The sequence below is a fragment of the Hemicordylus capensis genome, chromosome 2 (assembly GCF_027244095.1).
Source record: "Hemicordylus capensis ecotype Gifberg chromosome 2, rHemCap1.1.pri, whole genome shotgun sequence".
Classification (NCBI taxonomy): Eukaryota; Metazoa; Chordata; class Lepidosauria; order Squamata; family Cordylidae; genus Hemicordylus; species Hemicordylus capensis.
In genome coordinates, this window is record NC_069658.1 from 117,774,487 (window position 1) to 117,795,799 (window position 21,313).

The window sequence follows — 21,313 nt, forward strand, 5'->3', positions numbered from 1 at the left end:
GTTTTGATAAATAGGCCAGGTTTTCTGTTCAAAATGATGATGACCTTCCCATTAATCAATTTTAGTAAATTTAAGAAAGTTTTATAGATAGATGATAGATAGATAGGAAGAAGATAATACCATAGCAGTATGTTATTCATAAGGGGGAGGGTTTTCTGCTTTATACTGAATTAAGTCTACGGAAAGGCATAATACAGCAAAACTTTCAAGTGTGCTGGAATAACTAAACTATGGGAAAAGGTTCATAAAACCTAAGACTAAAAGACATTCCACAGTTCTCATTTACCTAAGCAAAGTAAAGTTTACATTTGTAGTACAAAACAGAGGAGGGAAACATTAGAATGCTAATCCTGCATTCTACTTAACAGGTATAAATTTCGCAGTTACAAGAATGCCTACTGACACTTCATTCCTAAACACTTCACTATATGCCCTACTGATTCCAATGTAGCTTACTTCCAGTTTAGTGTGCTTTACATTACAGTAAATTCCAGCTTCCAGCTACTGCTTTCATATGGATTCTTTTAAAGGAAAAAAATACATTAGACATACCAAATACTTCTGTTGCACCTGGTTTTATTCAACCAATTATTCTTTTTATTCTAACAGTTCCTGAGACTTTCAGCACAGTTATTTTGTAAAACACAGTCAGAACTGTAATAATAATAAACCTCAATCATTGATGAAGCAGAGAAGCTTTTAAAAATAATTTTTGGCTAGATTTCATCACAAGTGTATGTAATACACAGTGATACTCTACTTCAACTTTTTAAAAATGATTTATAAATTTACAAAGCAAATATGTTCTGGGCAACACTGTACAAAATCTCATTTCAAAATTAGGAGGTATGTCCTAGAACCGCTAAAGTTGTATTACATTAATATATTACTAAGCACACCTATGAAAGTATTTCATACAGCCATTTTCAAACTGAAGTATGTCTAAACAATGTATTTTATTTCTCATGAACCAGAAGCGGCAATTTAAAATACAGGTGTGGCAAATAAACAATTGATAGAACTCGCTCTACAGCATCTGTGCAAAACTTCTGAGCTCGTATGAAGGCGGTGTTAAGGACAAGAAATAGCAATGGACCATGCCTTGTACATTACAACTAGTAGCACCTTGCTTTTAAAATGTAACATGATATATAGATATCTCCAAACAAAGTATCAAATAATGTGGTTAAGGCAGCAATCCTGTCTTCATAAGTAGTTCCACTGAAACTAGCAGAACTAACTTCTAAACAAATGTTTTCATTATTGGGTGGACGTTCCCTTACTGGGTGGACGTTCCCTTAACTATCCAATTTTTCAAAAAGCAAAGATCCTTGTTAAGAGATAACAATTCTAATATGTTAAAAAGTCTGTGTCTATAACAAACTGCGACACATATCTACATGTAAGGGTGCTGACTTTTTGAATGTTTCAATCTATTTCCACCTGTTTTGCACCGGTGAAGTTCATATTCACTTGCTGAAAAGATCCCTAAGTTAATCACACTCTGATGCCAAACAAAATATAAACAATAAAAACGTGTCAGCCAAAAAGCTACAGGAGTGTATCCAATCACTGAATAAGCCTTATCATTGTTTTAATCTTCATTCATAATTTTGTGAATGCCTCCGTCCTTTGGACCCACAATGGTTTGTAATTGTCAAATGAAATCTTAATTAATCTGACCATGTCACAATATACCCCCAGCAATATTAAATAACTCAAAGCCCTATTTCTTTCCACACCTATTAGTCATATCAAGGTAGTTGTGGCGGGTGGGGAATAGGCAAACTGAATCCTGCAAAGACTTTATCTAAAACTGCTAAAAACTGACCCAGAGTTCATACAGATCACTACCTGGAAGATATCCTGTCAACTTATCAATACAACAGTAATAATGTTAAATGCTATAAACACACATACAGCACCTTTTACGCTCTAATGTACAGTGGATCTGAATCTGCATTCCATTTCCTTTATGTATTCTAAAAAAATTATCCCGCCAATCATCCTAAAAGGTTCACCATATGTTAACTATAAATATCTTCTTTGCATGAGAGCTATCTCCTGTTAAACAATTTTTAGTTTATCCAAATGTTCTTCGAAATAATCATTTATATGCATTTTATAAAAATGCCATTTTAATGTCTGTAAGAATATAAATGCCTGCAAACCTAAAATGACAGTAAGGATTTACTTTTGCTTTTGACCTTGGATGTTGACTTTAGAAAGTTACATGTCTCAGAGTTAAACATAAAAAATGTGTGGGATAATCAAATAAGAAATAGCCTACTGCTCGATCACCTTTTCTTAAACCAACCTCACATTATTTGAAAGGCTATATATGATTAATTCAGGACGGGGTGGTATGATGTTACCGAAGTCACTGCTTAATTAAAAAGAAAGGAACACTTTCCCTTTTAAGCCCTTTTAAGTAGACACTGAGTGCGTAAACGGAAAAGCTAAAAAGACTAGAAGATCAATATTTCCCCGGTCTAATCAATCCTCTTCCAACCTGCTTTCTAGACATAGCCGTTCCCAATTTTTAATCACCGCTTTTCCCCTGCAATAGTAACTTACTATTACGTGTATATCGGTGGCATTTTTGAAAGAACACATGCACCCCCCTCAAATACCTTCGTACGACACGCAAATTGCAGTTTAGTTTAGCAAATAAACTCCGAGCGCCGAAAAAGAGTTCACCTTTATATTCGACCTATCGACAATCCGAACAAAATTTTATATTTTCTTTTAAAAAAAGAAAAAGCGGCTGTATACCTGAGTGAGACAGATGGGAGAATACATCATGACTTCGCTCTGAGAATGCACTTCTGCGAAGAGAAAAGTATCAAAAGGGCAACAATTTCATCTATTCATTTTACAGTCATCTGAGGCGAAAGTAAAGATGAAATGAATCAGGAGCGAGCTCTGCCTCGGATCGCCACAACTTCGCAATAAACCCCAGTCCTCCTTAAATAGCCAAAGATTCAAGTTCACTCCGAGCGCTAGAAGATTTCCCGGGGTGAAATCCAATCTACACTTTTAACCCTCTTGTTCTCGGCGGCTCAGTCTTGTTGCAGTTGCAGTTGCTGCTGGTGGATTGCAAGGGGGAGGCGGAATGGTGGGGGGGGCGGTTGAATGGAATGTAGGGAGTTAAGCGGGGGGGACAGGACTTTTTTCCTCCCGCGCGTTGCCTTTTTGCTTTTCCTCCCTCTCTCTCTCTCTTTCTCTCTCTCTCTCTCCCCGATTTGCAATTACTTTGGAGAAGCTGCTAGCGGGTTGTTACACCACGGTACTGTCAACCACGTTGCCAAAGTTCAAGGTTGCAGCGGAGGAGCGGAGCAGGAAAATCCTGGCGTGTGATGGCAGGCGAAACTTTGCAAGGAAGAGCCTTGTGCGCTAGAGCGCCAGCGAGGGAGTGTGCGTGCGCGTCCCCCAAGGCTGCAAAACACTTCGCAGCAGCGCGCAATCGCCGGTCTCCTCTCGCAGCAGCCTGTGCTTCTCTCTCTCTCCACTCCCTCCCCCTCCACCCCTTTTCTCTGTGGATAATGTTCAGAGCCTGCTTTCCAAACGCCCACTGTAATAAAAATGATCTCTTGAAAATTCAAAACGATCAGTCTCTTCTTCCCCCCGCCTCTTGTTCGCTTTTCTCCTCTATACAAAACCTCGAAGTTCAAGGCGGGGGCGGAGGGGGGGGTCCACCGACCGCAGTTCTCTGGTACCCCGTTTTAAGTTCGCTTCCCCAAATCAGACTTAAGGATTTCGGTTTATTATTTAATTACACAATAATCGCTTACACTCCTCCTCCTCTTCCCGCTGCTGCTGCTGCTGCAAACACATTCCTTTCCCCCCAGAGCCCCCTCCCCTCTCCGCTCCATGTCGTCCCTCTTTATTAATCATCATCTCGTACTGTACAGAGCTCGGTTGCACATTTTGCAAACATGCCTGCTTCTTGCTCTCGCCCTCACTCGCCACCCCCCCCCCCAATGCTTAACCGTTAGGGGACTGGGTAAAGATTTGAGAGGATTTCTATTTGGGAGACCTGAGGATTATTGTAGCACAAGTTGTCCTAGAGAGAGAGAAAGGAACAATCCTGATTTGCTCCTGAAGAGCGTCCAGTGGAAAATCCCCTCACAGAAGGCGGGGGAAGGGTGTTGCAGAAAGGGGGATGGTGAAAAACAATCCAAAAGTCGGCCGCTCTGGCAGATCAGGAGGAAGGGGCTACAAAGCGGGAAACTTTGCCAGCTTGCCACTAATTAGCCAAACAAGAATGGGGGGCGGGAGGAAATGTGCGGGGCGGGAGGGGTCCTTCCCCGCTTACATTCCAGGCATAGGCAGCGTCTGCAAACCCCGCTACCCTCTCGCCTACATGTGGAGCAAGGTCACTGCATTGTGTAGCTATCGCGCCTGGCTGGAGGGGGGGCGGACCCTTGCTCGTGTCTCCTCCTCTCCCCCACATTGTAAATGGGGCTGGCGGGCTCTTGCAAGACCGTGTGACAGAGGAGAGCAGGGGGAGGAGACACCATCCCCGCGGGGAGCCCCTTCCACGTGGCCCCCCATCCCCCGCCCTAGCTGGAAAGGACTCGCTCGTGGAGGGTTCCCGGATAGGGTGTCTCTCGTCCCTCTCGGGCGGGCTTTTCCTAGTCTCTCCGCGGCCCGGCGAGGAAATGGGTGGCGGTTCCCTCCGGAGGGAGGCGAAAAAGAAGCGGGCGGGGGGGGGGGAGCCCGCGGTAGCGACACACTAGTCTGCTTTCAATCTCACCAACCAGCTCGTGCCAGGAAGGAGTTCGCGCGCGCGGTTTTTTGCTTCAGGAATGTGGCGAATTAAAAACACACACGCACACACAGCCCCATTCTCACACTGCGCGGCAAAGCAGGGAGTCGATTTTGAGAACATCCTCCCCATCGTCGAAAAGGGGGCGGGGGCGGGGGGGGAGATTGGGAAAGCGCAGTTTCAGGACGAAAGACAGCCAGTTTATGGGCAGTCTTAAGAGGCTGCCAGCTGGCTATTTATTTTCAAACTTCTTTCGCCGTACATTACAGCTGTATGGGTCATGAGGGGCGTCCCTTGTTGTCTTTTGTGTGTTTTCAAAGCCCGGACCCCAGCAGCACAGTGCAGTACGTCCAAGTCCAACTCTGCAGCCTGTGACTTGACGAACCCAAACAGCCACCCCAGACGCTTGTGCGCTTCAACAGGGTCAGTGCCCGACTGTAATGGCTGTCTCCTGCTGCAGGTAAACTCCTAAACCGGCCTCCTCCTTAAGCCCCTTCCCCCTCTGTGTAAACTGTCCTAAAGGGACCGGTGACTTTTCCTTTTGCAAAGTGGGATTTATTTGCGTCAGGCATTTCACAAGGACACATCAAGAGAAGCAGGCAGGTTCAAGTCAACCATGAAATGGTCACTTTTTAACCCCGTCCTGTCCTCATTAGGGAAATACTCAAACACAGCCCGTTCTCAAAGGGGGCTCTTAATGAGGGGAGCTTGCCAAGTCGACCAGCTGCAATTCCCATAAATGTACAAGCCGGAGGAAGGGGGAGGAAGCGAGGGGGGCTTATACAAAGCAGGTAATGTCAAAGCAAATAGCTAGGTCCAACGTATTAACCCTTCAAAGGCAGCACACCTCACTGTAGGTACACTTTCAAGCTCTACGAAGCTATTGTTTAAATAATGGTTTTGTGTTTAAATAAACCACACTTTCCCTACCTAGTATTAAGTGAGCATTATAAAGTGACAAACAATTTTGGAACAAATTAGTATAAGATGTAAGCGTTTATTTTTCCACAGTTAATGGCTTTTTTATGCATTTGTAGAAAATACCCTACATTCTGTCTTTCTCTAGCTTCTGGAACTACTCTATCTTTCTCTAGCTAATCCCAATTTTAAAGACTGGAGTTTCCCTGTGAATGAATATTCAATTAATTGGTTAAGCTGCCAATCTACTAGTATCCTTGAACATACCTCTTTCAGCACTTGGACTCCTGCACATTAATACAAGTCTCAGTTTAAGGCTAATATTCTCTCCCCTCCCATGTTTAAAAAAATAAAATCCTCGAACTATTAGCAGAAATGTATTTTCAAACTGGCTCATCCTCTTGACCCAGAGGCACCAGAATCCCTACTGGGGGAAATTCCTCTCTTCACCATTTACATTAAGAGCAATTAAGTGGGGCATGCTTATCCGCTCCAAAGTCAAAAGCAGATGAAAAGAGAAAGAACAGGGACAAGGCAGGAACTAAAGTCAGCAAGAATGCAGCCTAACTACCAACTAATTGCACAAGTGCAAGAGGGAAGCAGTAATTTTTGATGCCTTCCATTCCTCAGGGAGCCCTTTGTGCTTTCTGAAAATATGTCCCTGAAGGTTGTGTAGCCCTCGGGGACATGTTTTTGAGTGGTGTCAATTACAGCAGCTTCTTTGCTGCACTGGTGCACTTAATTGGGAAGTTTTCTTAGGCTGTTCTCTTGCTGTACTAGTACATCCTTGCTCTGCATTATTCATCATATTTTTATATCACCTGATATGTACATCTCTAGGCGGTGTACAAATTTTAATATTAAAAATCACAGATTAAAATACATAATATAAAACAAATTATTAAAATTAATTCTAATTAAAAGCTTGCAAGAACAAGAAAGTCTTGGGGTCTTCCTGAAAACAAACAGAGAAAGGGATGCTCTTATTTCATCAGAGAGTATATTCCAAAGCCCTGGAGCAGCCACAGAGAAAGCCCGGTCCTGAGTCGCCACCAGACGAGCTGGTGGCAACCATAACTGGACCTCTTCAGATGATTGTAAAAGGCAGCAGAATTCATGACAAAGGAGCTGCTTTCTTCAATAGCCTGGACCCAAGCTGTTAAGGGCTTTATAGGTAATAAGCAGCACTTTTTATTTCACCCAGAACATATTGGCAGCCAGTTTAGTTCTTTCAAAGCCGGTGTTATATGGTCCCTTCATGTTATCTCAGAGTCTAATCTGGCTGCTACATTCTGTACAAATTGTAGTTTCCAGACTATGTACAGAGGCAGCCCACATAGAGTGCATTACAGTAGTCAAGTCTGGAGGTTACCAGCATATGTACCACTGTTTTAAGGTCATTCATCTCTACAAAACACAGCTGACGTATCTGCCAAAGCTGATAAAAAGTGTTCCTGGCCACTGCCTCCACCTGAGAAACCAGGGAGAGCTGTGGGTCTAGGAGTTCTCCCAAGCTCCGTACCTGATCTTTCAGGGGGAGTGTAACCCCATCCAGAATAGGGGGTTCTGTTCTAACATTTTAATGAAGTACTGGTGCAACAGGATAAGCACTCGTGTAGATTAACACTGCACTGGTGCTTGTGTGTGATGGTGGGGGGAGTAATTTCAACTACTGCACAACCCACAGGAACATATTTTCTGGTGACACAGAGTGTTTCAGGGGGGAAACAGAAGTTGTCAAGATTTGCCTTCACCACTAAGAGCAGTAGAGCTGAGTTAGTTGGAATTTTCAGAAGCACCAGTGTTTTCTTAGTCAGGATGTCAGCCAGCATTACCTGGGATCACTAAAAAAGCTAATGTATACAAATCAACTGCAATTTTAAAAAACCTTGATGCAACACACCCAAATCTGTACATCTCTGTATTTAATCTGATGCATGCCAGATTAATGTCTGCTCTAGACATAATTTAAATCGGTATATACTGGATTAAGGGCACTTCCAGACGGGCTAATGGTACTGCCAGCCAGCCATTGCTTTTCCACTTTCAGTCACATACAAATTGCAATGTTCCTTCCACACGAAAGCAGATATAGCATGTTTTTGTCTCCCTTTTACACTTTCCGTTTCTGTTGTCTTTGGGCTCAAAAGTTGCATTTTTGTTGTCTTTTGATCTCTCTCTCAAAAAAGAACAGATTAAGCATGGGGGAAATGCAGTGAATTAATGACAATTTTGTGTTACCCACCCCCATAAAGAATGAGTGAACAAAATGTAAAATCTCAGACCAAACGCCTCATCTAGAAATGTTCTCTATGTAAGTAAATAAGAATAAGTAAGAGCTGGTGTAGTATAGCGACTAAGGATGTTAAGTAAACATGTTTAGATTCTCACTGCACAAGTGTGTGCAGGGAAGCCCTTCATTAAATTCTCCCCTCAGTCATTAATACTCTGTGTGGTCTATGGACTCTACTACCTTTCTAGGCAGAGGGGCAGCTTATCTCTTTAGATAGGCAAGCTATTATTTCTCATGCTTGGTCCTGCTCACTTGGGAACAATATTACATTACAGGGTTCTTGTTTGGATTATTGAGATCATGTCTGTAAAGCATGTGGAACATTCTAAAGAGCTATATAAATGCTTGAGACTATTACTATTTTTCTTAAATGACCTTACCTAAAAATAACATAGTTGAGCAGCTCCCATTGCCAACTAACATTGCCCTCAGTTTCAGGAGGCACAGGTGGCTGCAGAGGATCGCCAAAACTCTTTCCCCTCTTCATATGATGGAAAACCTTGATGCATCAGTACAAGGTTAGTCTGGATGTTGGCCACTGTTTCTTTATTTCACAGTTACCTGTCACTACCTTCTACCATCACACACACACTTGTGCATGGAATTATATTTTAGTGTTAGGTGACCTTAATACAAGTAGAACAGTTCTTAGGTAATCACAATGAATATGACTTAAATGTTTTCTCTCCATCATCTTCAAAAATGAGTGGCTGATCAAAGTGATTTTCAAGCTTAACATATATAATTATATCCTAAATCTGCATACGTTTCACAGCACTATATTGATCCAGAAGGAAGATCTCAAAATCAGAACAAATTGTGCCAAATTGTGAATATCTCAAAATCAGAACAAATGTTAAACCAAAAGTCTCATTTTTTGACCAATAAATAATCCAACTGCTTCACATCAGTTTTGTCATAGCAATACTATGACAGAAGTATTGTCAGAATACAGAAGTGCTCTTACCACTAGACTTCTGGGCTGAAGTCCAAGGCCTTCACATTCCCTACCCCCCCCCCCAATTCTCTTTAGAGACAAAGGCGGTGGGGGGGAGAGAGATGTGGGATGGGAATACAGGTGAAACTCGGAAAATTAGAATATCGTGCAAAAGTCCATTAATTTCAGTAATGCAAATTAAAAGGTGAAACTGATATATGAGACAGATGCATTACATGCAAAGCGAGATAAGTCAAGCCTTAATTTGTTATAATTGTGATGATCATGGCGTACAGCTCATGAAAACCCCAAATCCACAATCCCAGAAAATTAGAATATTACATGGAACCAAGAAAGACAAGGATTGTAGAATAGAACAATATCAGACCTCTGAAAAGTATAAGCATGCATATGTATTCAGTACTTGGTTTGGGCCCCTTTTGCAGCAATTACTGCCTCAATGCGGCGTGGCATGGATGCTATCAGCCTGTGGCACTGATGAGGTGTTATGGAAGACCAGGATGCTTCATTAGCGGCCCTTAGCTCTTCTGCATTGTTTGGTCTCATGTCTCTCATCCTTCTCTTGGCAATGCCCCATAGATTCTCTATGGGGTCAGGTCAGGCGAGTTTGCTGGCCAGTCAAGCACAGTACACTGTATACTTTTCGGAGGTCCGATATTGTTCTATTCTACAATCCTTGTCTTCTTGGTTCCATGTAATATTCTAATTTTCTGGGATTGTGGATTTGGGGTTTTCATGAGCTGTACGCCATGATCATCACAATTATAACAAATTAAGGCTTGAATTATCTCGTTTTGCATGTAATGCGTCTGTCTCATATATCAGTTTCACCTTTTAATTTGCATTACTGAAATTAATGGACTTTTGCACGATATTCTAATTTTCCGAGTTTCACCTGTATGTTGTTGCATATTGAAATGTTTCTGCTAATGCATAAATATACTTGTTTTGTATTCTTACATTCTTAGTTCAGTTGCTCTTTGTGCCCTTAAGAGCCCATGTGTTAAAAAATACTGTGTGTGTCATGGTGTGTGTGTGTGTGTGTGTGTGTGTGTGTGGTGATAATGTTTAACTTGCAGGAGGGTGAGGTGGAGGCGGGCCTCCAAAGGCCTTTAGGTGCACCTCTGCTAAAGACAACATTGCATTACTGTCTAACTAATTTAGTCCTTTTCTGCTAGGACACATGTATAGTAGCCATCAGAATGCAGCAGTTAGGCATACCATAGTTATTGATCCCTGCCCAGCCTATAACATTTCGAAGCACTTACTGTGTCATGCTCAACCATCATATTATCAGTTTCCATGTGCCTACTCCTCATGTTTCTAAATCAGTGATCTTCACTATTTTTCAAGTGGAGGTCACTTTGGCAAGACACCTTCAATGTGAAAGCCAATTCCCACTATACTGACCTCTGCACAGTACTGCACTTTTCTCAGTGCTTTTCTAGTGGAAGGATCCTTTAAGAGAAATGTAGCCCTCTCTTGAGCCCTGGAGGAAAGCGCTGGGAAGAGCCACTCTTCCCAGCACTCCGTGCATCCCTTCCAGGATGGTGCAGGGGCTCAAGAAGGCTCTATTTCCCTTAAAGGAGCTTGCATCTCTGGTTCTGGGCAAAGCACAGCACTGCATGGCAAAAATGGTCATCTCCACAAGATGCCAGCGGGGGAGGGGGGTGCAGAGTATTCATCTTTGGCTAAAGCTTCAAACAAGCTCAAAAAATGAATAGTCAGGGAGCAGCACTTAGGGTTGATGGAGGCTGCCTCTGGCCCCCGGGTCTCATGATGAAGAACACTGTTCTAAATAGGAACACAGGAAGCTGCCTTATACTGAGTCTGACCATTGGTCCATCTAGCTCAGTACTGTCTACACAGCCTGGCAGTGGCTTCTCCAAGGTTGCAGGCAGGAGTCTCTCTCAGCCCTATCTTGGAGAAGCCAGGGAGGAAACTTGAAACCTTCTGCAGTGTTGTGGGCCAGGTGGGGATCAGTCATCAGAAGGCCATTTTCAGTATGACAACAACATATGCCCCACCCCTTTGTCACTAAAAAAAGTGGCATACACAACTAAATGCGACCCATAGCAAAGAAACAGCACTCAAGAGTATTTTCCCCCTTCACTGATCATGTATACACTTTAGCCCAATTCAGACATTATGTTTCACGAGTGTACAGAGGACTGTACACTTGTACATGTGTTTGAGTGAATGATTGTACCTGTGATCATTTTAAAAGTAAACCTAGATACAGGCCCTTCAAATGCATGGTACAAATAGGAAGTGTACTTCTGTACCTGTGTTCAATGTAACGTGCTAATGATTGTACCTTTGTACAGATCTGTACCTATGTACACTGTACACTCATACGAATGTTGAACACGAGATGTGAATGGGCCTTTTGAGAGTAATAAATTTGGTGTATCATAATTCCATCTGACACAGTGTACCAATAACGATAATCAGTGAACTGGGGCTCATTCCATAGGTAGCTGGCTGTGAATATAAGGTGCAAAGGGTTTAATATAATTGCTACGTGAGACCAGAGTCAAGCACCATCATACTATCATGCTACCAACTTTTGATGTGCACTACCAATAGGAGTTAACACGGGTGGCATACTGCTGGTTTGATGATAGCGATAGTGGCAAAGTCACTTAGAAGAGCTGATCTTCTCACATACACATGCTTAGTGTACGTATTCATAGTGAAAGGAAGTTGAGAAAAGATGGACAACCAATTTTCATTTCCAATAAAAGGAAACAAAGCTGTTTCTAAATGCTGCTTGGGGAAATGAGAGGAAGTCTCCTGTAAACCACAGTACGATTGTATCTCTCTGTGTCCTCAAGTGCTCCACAGAACAAGGCCCGGCCTGGCCTTTCACGACTCATTGACATACTGTACCAACAAACCAGCATTACTAGCTTAATAAACACCACAGTAACTTAAGGCTTTTTCAGGAACAAGATTCAAAGCCAAGAGTTACCAAACTCATTCCATAAAGATGTCTTTAGAAAGGGAGTGGAAATTGTTTTGTGATTCATCAAAATAAATGCCCATCTTTAATAATCCAAGCATAATAACCACATGCTAACAACATCCACCAACTCTAGAAAGTTTCTCCTGAGGACATAAAGTATAGTAATTACTTAAGAGCATACAGAAGCATAAACAGATAGCACACACATGCCAAACCCAAATGTACTCTTGGAAGATATTTTATAGATTGACTCTTGCAAAGTTAACCCTTGAAAGATTTTGCATCAGAAATCACACCTCTATAGAAGATTCTCTCTCTCTCTCTCTCATATATATATATATATATATATATATATATATATATATATATACACACACACACACACACACACACACACACATACACGCACACACTAGGAACATATAAAATATTAATCTTCCTCAATTAAATTAAACATACTATTGTACCTTGTAACAAACCAGTTCAACAGCTTACATTTCATTTCATTACCATATACACATGCCTGCTTGGGAATACATATATGTTCTTGGTCTCCATTTTTGTTTTTGTTTTCTGTCATAACAATAATTATGCTGAGGCCTTCAATGAAAAAAAGTTTTAAAATGAAATACAGCTCACTTTTAAAGTAATGATAGATAAATTGCAAAAAACCTCAGCAACTATTTCTCTTCTATTAACAATTGTGACTACTGCAAAAGGAATATAGCAGTCAGTGCATCATGCTGGATTGGAGTTACAATAATTTCAGCATATAAATCAGATTTAAAAATATGCCCCATAACCCCAGAATTGGATGACAGAATACTGCAATGGAGCGAACCCAACAAAAAGCCTGTATTGCCAGTACCACAATGTGACTCCTCTACTCATCTAGTAAATCTTGGTAAAGACATTTATGCATACATATTTTTTTAAGTTAGTCGGGTTTTTTAAGACACCTTTGCCATCGCTCCCAATATCACTCACAGTATTTTGTTCCCTATGTATATCTGTATAATATGCATGCCTTTGAGGGACAAAATTAATAAATTACATTGTGAATAACATTACTGCTTGAATGCACAGGCATAGTTATTAAAAATTCACATATCAATATATCTGTCTAGATTTCATGCACATGTATAGTCTGAAACTCACCAAGCAAGCAGCACTGATTTCAGTGCAACATAGGAGGTTAGCCAGCTCAACTGTATGCTTAATCAAAAGCTAGAAACTCTGAAAGGCCAGACTAGCTCCCTCCTCCCGCTCTCCCCAGCAATTCACCACAAATGACGATTCAGTGTTTCATTCTGTTGACTCAGAAACAAATGCTCTTATTCTTTCTGTCTTAATACACAATACAGGAAAACTTTGCACGCACATTCCAAAGTGCTTTGGCAATTATATTTCCAAAAGGGCAATGAAACCTGAAAGGGAAAGGCCTGTGTCTAGATCATTGATAATACAGGAGTCTAAGTACTGTCCATTGTGTGAGACAGTTCTGCTTTCACTGTAACAATACCATTTTATGTTGCTAAAACTGAGAAGATACATCTAATGTTAATCATTAAATGTCAACATTTCCTACCTATTATATAAAGGTTTGTTCTCTGCACTTTATAACATACAGAATCTTTTAATTTCCTTATTTAGTATTGTTATTATCCCAGTAATGACAATACTAAATACTATTAGCACGTGACAAAAAATACATACTTCCTTTAGAACTTTTACTTTTATTCTAATGTTTTCTGTGATAGAAAATCAGCCTTCAAGCTTCACACATAGTAATAAAGATAGGTAAATGTACATGGGTACTTAAGAAATTGTGCTTAATCATATTTACATAGTATTTTATCTTGTGCACAATCATAAAATGCCAGCTATTTTTAAGCAACAATACAGCCAATATTACTTGGGAAATCTTGTTCAATAAAATTTAAGTTACATTATATAAATGCTATAGTTCCTTGTTTAATTTTTCCTCCCTCTTTCTCTGTTTGTGCATTCACATGTGTACACACTCGGATTCACCTGTTCAACATTTTTAAAATATTTATTAAACTTTTTAAAAATCTACTCAATATCAAAATACAAAAGTCACAAAGAAATCTCATACATCTAAAGCAATAATATACTTTAGAGCATAGAAAACATATACAGGTAAATCTGATAATTAACATGGTTATTCCAATAATTAATAAACAAAACCCATTGTTAACAAGTTTATCTACTATGTCATTATCCTTGACATTTTTATAATAAGGTAACAATCAAAACACAACTTCCCAGATGTGATGAAATCAATCCATTTTGGTTGGTGCAGTTGGTTTTTTCCCACCCATGAGCAATACAAAGTCTAGCTACAGCCAGAAGATAAGTAACAAGTTCTACGTCATTCTTCAGTAGTATCCTTATATGTTTTCAAGAAGGAATTATTTTAGGATCTTATTACATCTCATATACTTATATTTTAAATTCTTGGTATTACTTCTTAAAAAAATAATAAGCTCAATAGTTTTACATTACCAAAAACTATTAGACACATCAACCCTAGTTACTCAACAACTCTAGCAAATGTTATCAGATAGGTGGTAATATGCTTAAGGCATGCTGGAGTAAGGTACTAAGTTGTAGCTTATATAAACTTTCCCACAGAGAGGGACAATCATAATAGGTTTTAAATATTTCCCCAGAGCCATTTGCATTCTTCCTCAATCAATGGGTCTATTAGATCTCTATTTCACTTATCTTTATACTTGGCTCTGTCTAAACTTAAACACATTAGCAAGTGGTACCACCTGACTATTTTTCCTTTCCCTTCTACTGACACTAACAGACACTGCTTCTGATACATGCCCATGTAATGTAATTTGGGATAGAGCAGAAGCAGTGTCTGAAGGTCTTTCTCCCTGCATTTTATCATGTAATTCAGCATGAGTCTGCATCCCAGCCACAGTCCATTACTAAATAATTTGCCTGAAGATGATACTTTATACAAAACAAGTCCTTCCCAATATTAACTATTTCTAGGACTTCTTGATTCCAGAAAACAGATGTAAAAGGGGAAAGCCCTAGACTCAGTTTATCCTTAGATCACAGTTCCAATAAATCAGCAAGCAGATAATTTGAAAATAATTACCCCTCCCATTTGTTATCCCTATACCACAACAAGTCTATAAATTTAACCTTTGATTCAATTTCCCCTGCCAAAGATAATTTTTCCAGGGAATTTCACTGAAATATTGCAACTAACTTATAAACCTTATAACAACATTCCAAATTTGGCAATCCCAGCCTTCTAGTCTATCCCATTTGTGTCTATTCAATTCATCTTAAACTACCCTAGGGGCTTCCCTTCCCAGATGAAACCTGATAAGAGTTTTTGCCTTTTCTCTCTATCAATGAATTTGTCACAAATAAGAGGGATATTCGTATATAAAAACAGTATTCTGGATAATATCATCTTAATGGGAGATATATGTCCCAAACATAAGAGTCAATACTAAACAAAACAAAAAATTCTAATAGAAAATATTGTATAGGAAAGCAATGCAACTTGAAAAATAAATGGAATTGCCAAGGTTTCTAAATGTACATCAAATTTTAAATGTTTACATTTTAATGTACCTATTTTTTTTATTTAAAATACTGCTGAGCAAAATTATTCCTGCTTCTAATCCCATAGATAGAAACACATGTTCTTGCCTAGCATTTTTTCCCAGTTAAAGAATGAGGAAATATATGCATACAATACAGGCATACTTCTGAGTGTTCAACTTCAACTATTTAAATGCCTGTGGTGTGCACACACATATCTTTCTCACAGTGTGTGTGCTTGACCTCTGTCCACATATGGTTGGATGGTGTCTCTAATAACCAAGTTTTCTCCATTTCGCAGACCAGAAAATGCAAACATTAGACCTCAGATGTAAAACTGTAAACCACAACGTTTTATGTTACACAGTTTTGAAGTTTTTACCCTGACTTCATAAAGGTCAGATTCACTCAGCTCTCACTTTCACCAGCACAGCAAAGTCTCCATCAGAACACAAATGTATTGATCCAAAACTACTTGGATCTGTCCCAGTTATAGTAGTATGTGTCTGACAGTTTATAACATTATCTAAAATAGTTTAGCATTTTAAAAAATTCAAAAACGTAGTTCAAAAGTTTACTTTTATTCCTGTGATTCACAGTTACATGGACAGTGGCTCAGGGTCACTTCAAATAAAGTTAGACTTAATCTTGTGTATTTTGGCACCTTTTCTCTGCCAGCTACTGTACTAAAGCGGGGGGAGGGGGGAGACGGAGTTCTTGTCTGTCCCGTCTCAAGTTCAATGGCAGCCCTTTCCAGCAGGAGGAGAAGATGGCCATGTTTGCAGCCCTAATAATAATTCAGATCACGCCACATCGGCATCTTGTGTCAAAGTCGAACTGGCTTCCCCGCCCCCTTCAACCCGAGAGCTGCCAAGTCCTCACACACTCCGCATTCAACCACAACTTAATGGATGGGATATTGGGCATTAAAATGTGGCCCAGACACACAGGCGAAGAGAGACAAGCGAGGAGAGCAGACATACACATAACCAGGGAATATAAATTAAAGTATACCCCCCCCCCCCCAAAAAAAGTACTATCTCCCAGCAACGCAGTTAAGGACTGCAAGCGGATGGGAGACAATAAGCAAACCACACAATGCATATGCAACTGTAGCAACATTACAATTTCAGAGAGATGCCAAACAGACACCCCATACTTTAGTAGAGTGTGGCAGATACGGTTAGGTAAGACTCGATATATGAAGTAGCAAGCAAGCAAAACCATAAATGCATTTCCTCAAAACTGTGCAACAAACAATCTACGTTTACATTAATAAGAAAATAAGTCAAGATTACAAAATAACCTCCCAATAGATTAGCAACAGGAGCGAAAAGAAAATCTACAACGGCCGAAAGAAAAATAAACTGACCACAGAGATGCAAATTAATCAACCAGGACTTTATATTAATCATTTCCAATGTTTAACTGATAGTTGCCAGGCAGAGAAAGGGGGGGGGGAGAACGTTGGAAGCAGGAAATGTACCAAGTTCAGCACTTTTGGATACAAACTCCCATCAACTGTTTCCTGGCATGAAAGTGTGACCCACATACAAAAGCTGCCAAAAAGAAAAGAGGGGTGGGGGAAGCAAAACATAAACAACCACTACTTATAGATCATCCTGTAAAATCAGAAATGAAAGCATTGAGGGAGGGGAGGGTGTAAACCAAAGACAATTTCGAAGAGGGAGGGGAAAAGAACAGCCAACAAGCACGTTTAAAAAAAAAAAAAAGCAAACCGTATCATTTTCAATGCCACATACCATTGTACTGTATTGCATTAAACCTATGGGATCCTGAATTCTGTAACACAACACGGGACCGTTGGCTTCACATTTCTCAGTTAACAAATATATGCGTTTCTCAAGGACGCGGTGTGGTTTTGGTTTTGTTTGGCTTTCCAATAGTGACCTTCTGTCTTTTTTAACGTAAGATAGATATATACCGTATATATAGAAAGCGAAGAAAGGTTTGTTTGTTCAGGCTTTTTTAAGGCAAATCAGAAAGAAAAATCTTGGCTAGAGGAGGTGGGGGGGGAAAGCAGCAAAGGCAAAAAAAAAAAAAAAGTCTACAGGCAGTGAGCGGCCCCCGCCTCCTCCGCCTCCTCCTTTTTCCTCTTTTTTTCAATCTTCCTTCCTCTTTTGAGTTGCAAGGCTGAAGAGTAGGCTGTGGTTGCTGACTTGAACGTGGTCCAGGAGAGGCTGAGCCCGTTTTTTTTCGAGCGGGGCCGGTCTCTGTGTATGTGTGTGTGCGTGTGTGTGTGTTGCTGCCTCTTTTTCCCTTCCCTTTCCCCCCCTCGCGGGTCTGGCTCTGCAGACTGAGCTGGCGAAGCTAACGCTGAGTTGCGTACTTGGCCTCCTTCCACCTCGTTCCGATTGGCCGGGAACGCGGCGGCGGCTTGCCTTAACCACCACCCACTCAAGCTGCCTCGGCCTCCCCCGCGCGTCCCCCTTCTCTCCCTCGGAACCCGTGGGAAGCGCGGCTCTTCGTTTCCGCCTGGCGGCTGCATGAAACACCAAGAAAGAAGAAAGGCCGGGCTGGAGAGCTATTTGCATATTCATTTTCAAGTAGCCAATGAGCGGGAGAAGAGCTGGAGGGGGCACCCGCAATAAAGTATGCTGTTCCAGACAGGTCAGAGACCCTGAAATCAGCGCATGTCAAAGTAGTCTGTGCAGTTTCTTAAACAAAAGTGTGTGTGTGTGCGTGCCTAACTGTGCTGACTGTGCAGTGTTTCAAGTGCTGCGACAGATGCAAAGGTTTCAGTTGTAAAAGAACAAAACATTCTTCAAATAATTTTGTGAGAAAATAAGAATATTATATTTAAAACACACACCTATTTAGTCAGATAATAGAACAATGACTACTGTAAACAATAAAAGAATTGTAAGAAAACAACAAAAATGCAAACCAGTATTTGTATGAATATAACATGGTATATAATTTATGTTTTAAAATGACACATACCACCGAGTTAGCATTTATTAAACTAGTACTTGTCCTCATGAGTCTGGGTCACCACTGAAATTAATAGGAATGTCAGATGTGCAAGGAATACAAAATTAGGCAGTTCCTTGTGGAAATACACTGATTTCAATGAGAGCTGCTGAGCCATCAAAGCTTTTGAAAAATGCCACTTCATTTATGTGGTAGAAGCAAACCTCTTAGAGGATCCCGTTAAAAGCAAACTAAACTTGAACTGAATTTCACGTTTCATCCTTTCTAACAGTCAGATATAGTTTATTTGATTTACTAACTTATCTTGATACCCTAAATCTTTTTTGCAACTGAAATTGTATAAATATGTTCTTTCATAAAAAATCAGCACAGTGCAAAGTAAAATGGGGAGGAAGAAAGAAAGAATGAACGAATGAATGAGAGAGAGATCTGGGTATTAATTAGTATTTTTAAATGGTCTATAATTATAACAATACAACAATAATGATAAAAATAACTACATAATTACTCTTCATATTGCAAATATTTGAAGTGAATATTTGAAAGTATTTCAAATATTCACTTCAAATATCTGCAATATGAAGAGTAATTATGTAGTTATATAGTATAGATGAAAGATTAGTCTTAATACTTCAGTAATAAATTTCCTCTACAGTTATAAAAAGCTTTGTATGATGTCAATCATACCCTTGACATCAGTGGTTTCAAATTCTCTTTTTAAAACTTCAGAATTACACCATAAGCAAGAATATAAAATATTCAGATACTTGGGTGTTACCGCAATCACACTGACTTTAGAAGGTTTGGACTTTAAGATAAAGCTGAATTTAATTTTTTTTTTAATGAAAATTAATTGTCTATAAAATATAACAATACATAATTGACACAATAAATAAAACATTAACTAACTTTAGAATTAGTATATTCAATTAGTAACTGAAACTAGACTTCTAAACATTGTCTAATTTTGAAATGAACAATGAACAGCAAAACCTAGGGGGAAAGCAACTTGACATTCTGAGAATAGTGCTTGGGTTTCATTTTCTTCCCTGTCTGATAAATTTGAAATATCTGTAGCAGGGAAAACAACCAACCCTGAACTGTACAGTGTTTGCATATCCTTTGTTTAGTGAAAGTGATTGCTCAAGCACTCCATGCCATGGACTTTGCAAACTGCATAACATCTAGTCAATTATCTGGTTAGCAAGCCTTTTTCCATGCCAGGGGGAACTTGTGGTTGTTTCTGGTTTATAGAAGTTAAAAAGCCACAGACCAAGAATGCTGCACACTATAGTAACACACTTTATTAAAATTACTGCAAATACGTTACAGAGATTTCCCGGCTTTTTAAAGGTGAAACTTGAAACCTTATCAGTGGAGGAGGACCCTCTGAGAGAAAAAGGAAAACAGCAGTGAGCTTGAACCTGCACTGATGCAATTGCAGCAGGCCTAGCAAGACACTAACCTGTATAAAATGGAGACAGACACTTCAGAAAATAGCTTACCACCTTCAAGAGAAATACTTTGCTGTTGTAAATCCATAACAGCTATACAATCTGATAAACCTAGGTTTAAATATCCTATGTATCAATTTCCTGTTTTTTAACAAATGAAATTTCAGCCTGATGACATGACCCTTATTGTGACATCAAGGAAGCATTATTGTAAGAAAAGTCTAGAAATTCTGCAATGGTGATATTCATTTAAGCTGAACAAGAAGAGATATGGAGTTAAATGAAACATTACAATAACAAATATGTGCAACACACAGGTCTTTATGATATTATTCTATTCATATATTTAGGTGCAAGTCTTGTTGAGTTCAATGGGACTTACTTCCAGGTAAATTAATAACCTAAGGCTGCAGTCATATGCACAATTACTTGGGACTGACTTCCAAGTAGACATGTGTATAGGCTTGTTCTGCATTTCATGGAAACTCCATTTGCTACCCCTAACAATGAGATCTGAGGTGGTCTGAGGTGCACCAAATTATTCAACTTGTTAAAATTAAATTGATAGTAACATTATATATAGAAATTGCAGTCTTGGGGAATCTTACTCCTTTTACTTCTATGGCAACATTTTCAGATTATGTTATCTGAAGACTGAAGGATTAGGTTGTAATCTTTATATTTAAATAAAATCTACTAAACCATGCTTCTAATTCAATAAGAGTTGTACACACTGCAAGAAACACAGAGCATGCAGAGCAAATTCTCAGAGCTATGGTTTCATTTATGGGATCAACACCTGTGGTTTCAGGGCTGCTATAATGTATGAATGGAATACCTGCACACACTGTAGCAGGTGCTTAGTAGAAAAGAAGCCTCTTCTGCTAAGAAGAATTGCCCAAATGTTTTTATATCACCAACTGTTAACAGTTGCTTAATTTGAAAATGAATACTTCTGAGTTTAAATCAGTTTGGTTTCTGTTTAAGAACTGGATTGAAGTACTCTGTGATCTAATGCTGACTGAAAAACAGAAACATTATATTTCTTTTTTATTTTACAAAGTTTGGAAATTGTCCTAAAACAAAACAAAACAAGAGACAGTGACTTTTGGAATATTAATCTATTGGAATATTATTTTCTTAGAGCTTGACCTTTAACAGTCACTGGGAATTTAACATGGTTCAACACACAAACTCATACAGCTTTAAAAAAACAACTTTGTTTTACAACACATCCATACATTCTAGGTTGCTTTGATTTTATATGAATTTCAAAGTGATTAGTTAATTTATACAGACTTTATCACTTACCTCCTCTTCTTCCCTCTCCCCTCACATGTAGGAACTACAATGATCTATAGCTTCTAACAATTAAACAGCCTAATTTTGAATGAAT

The 21,313-nt window shown here is 39.6% G+C and overlaps 1 protein-coding gene and 1 long non-coding RNA gene across 16 annotated transcripts in view; one reads left to right on the forward strand and one right to left on the reverse strand.

Annotated features, from left to right (window-relative positions):
* Positions 1-18,016, reverse strand: part of NFIB (nuclear factor I B) — a 313,063-nt gene extending 295,047 nt beyond the window's left edge. For 2 of the 15 annotated variants that reach the window (XM_053298144.1, XM_053298143.1), the window contains exon 1: positions 3,795-4,300. In XM_053298144.1, the coding sequence (XP_053154119.1) occupies positions 3,795-3,875 (81 nt within the window). In that variant the 5' untranslated portion in view covers positions 3,876-4,300. Of the gene's footprint in view, positions 1-2,775; positions 4,308-4,759; positions 4,868-17,271 lie in introns of those variants that run through there. The other 13 variants (XM_053298141.1, XM_053298148.1, XM_053298135.1 and 10 more) reach the window with 12 other exon arrangements.
* On the forward strand, positions 4,902-21,243 carry LOC128345751 (uncharacterized). The gene is made up of 3 exons (XR_008316628.1): positions 4,902-5,231; positions 8,415-8,500; positions 19,796-21,243. It is a non-coding gene; the product is annotated as an uncharacterized LOC128345751 (long non-coding RNA).
* The last annotated feature ends 70 nt before the right edge of the window (positions 21,244-21,313 follow it).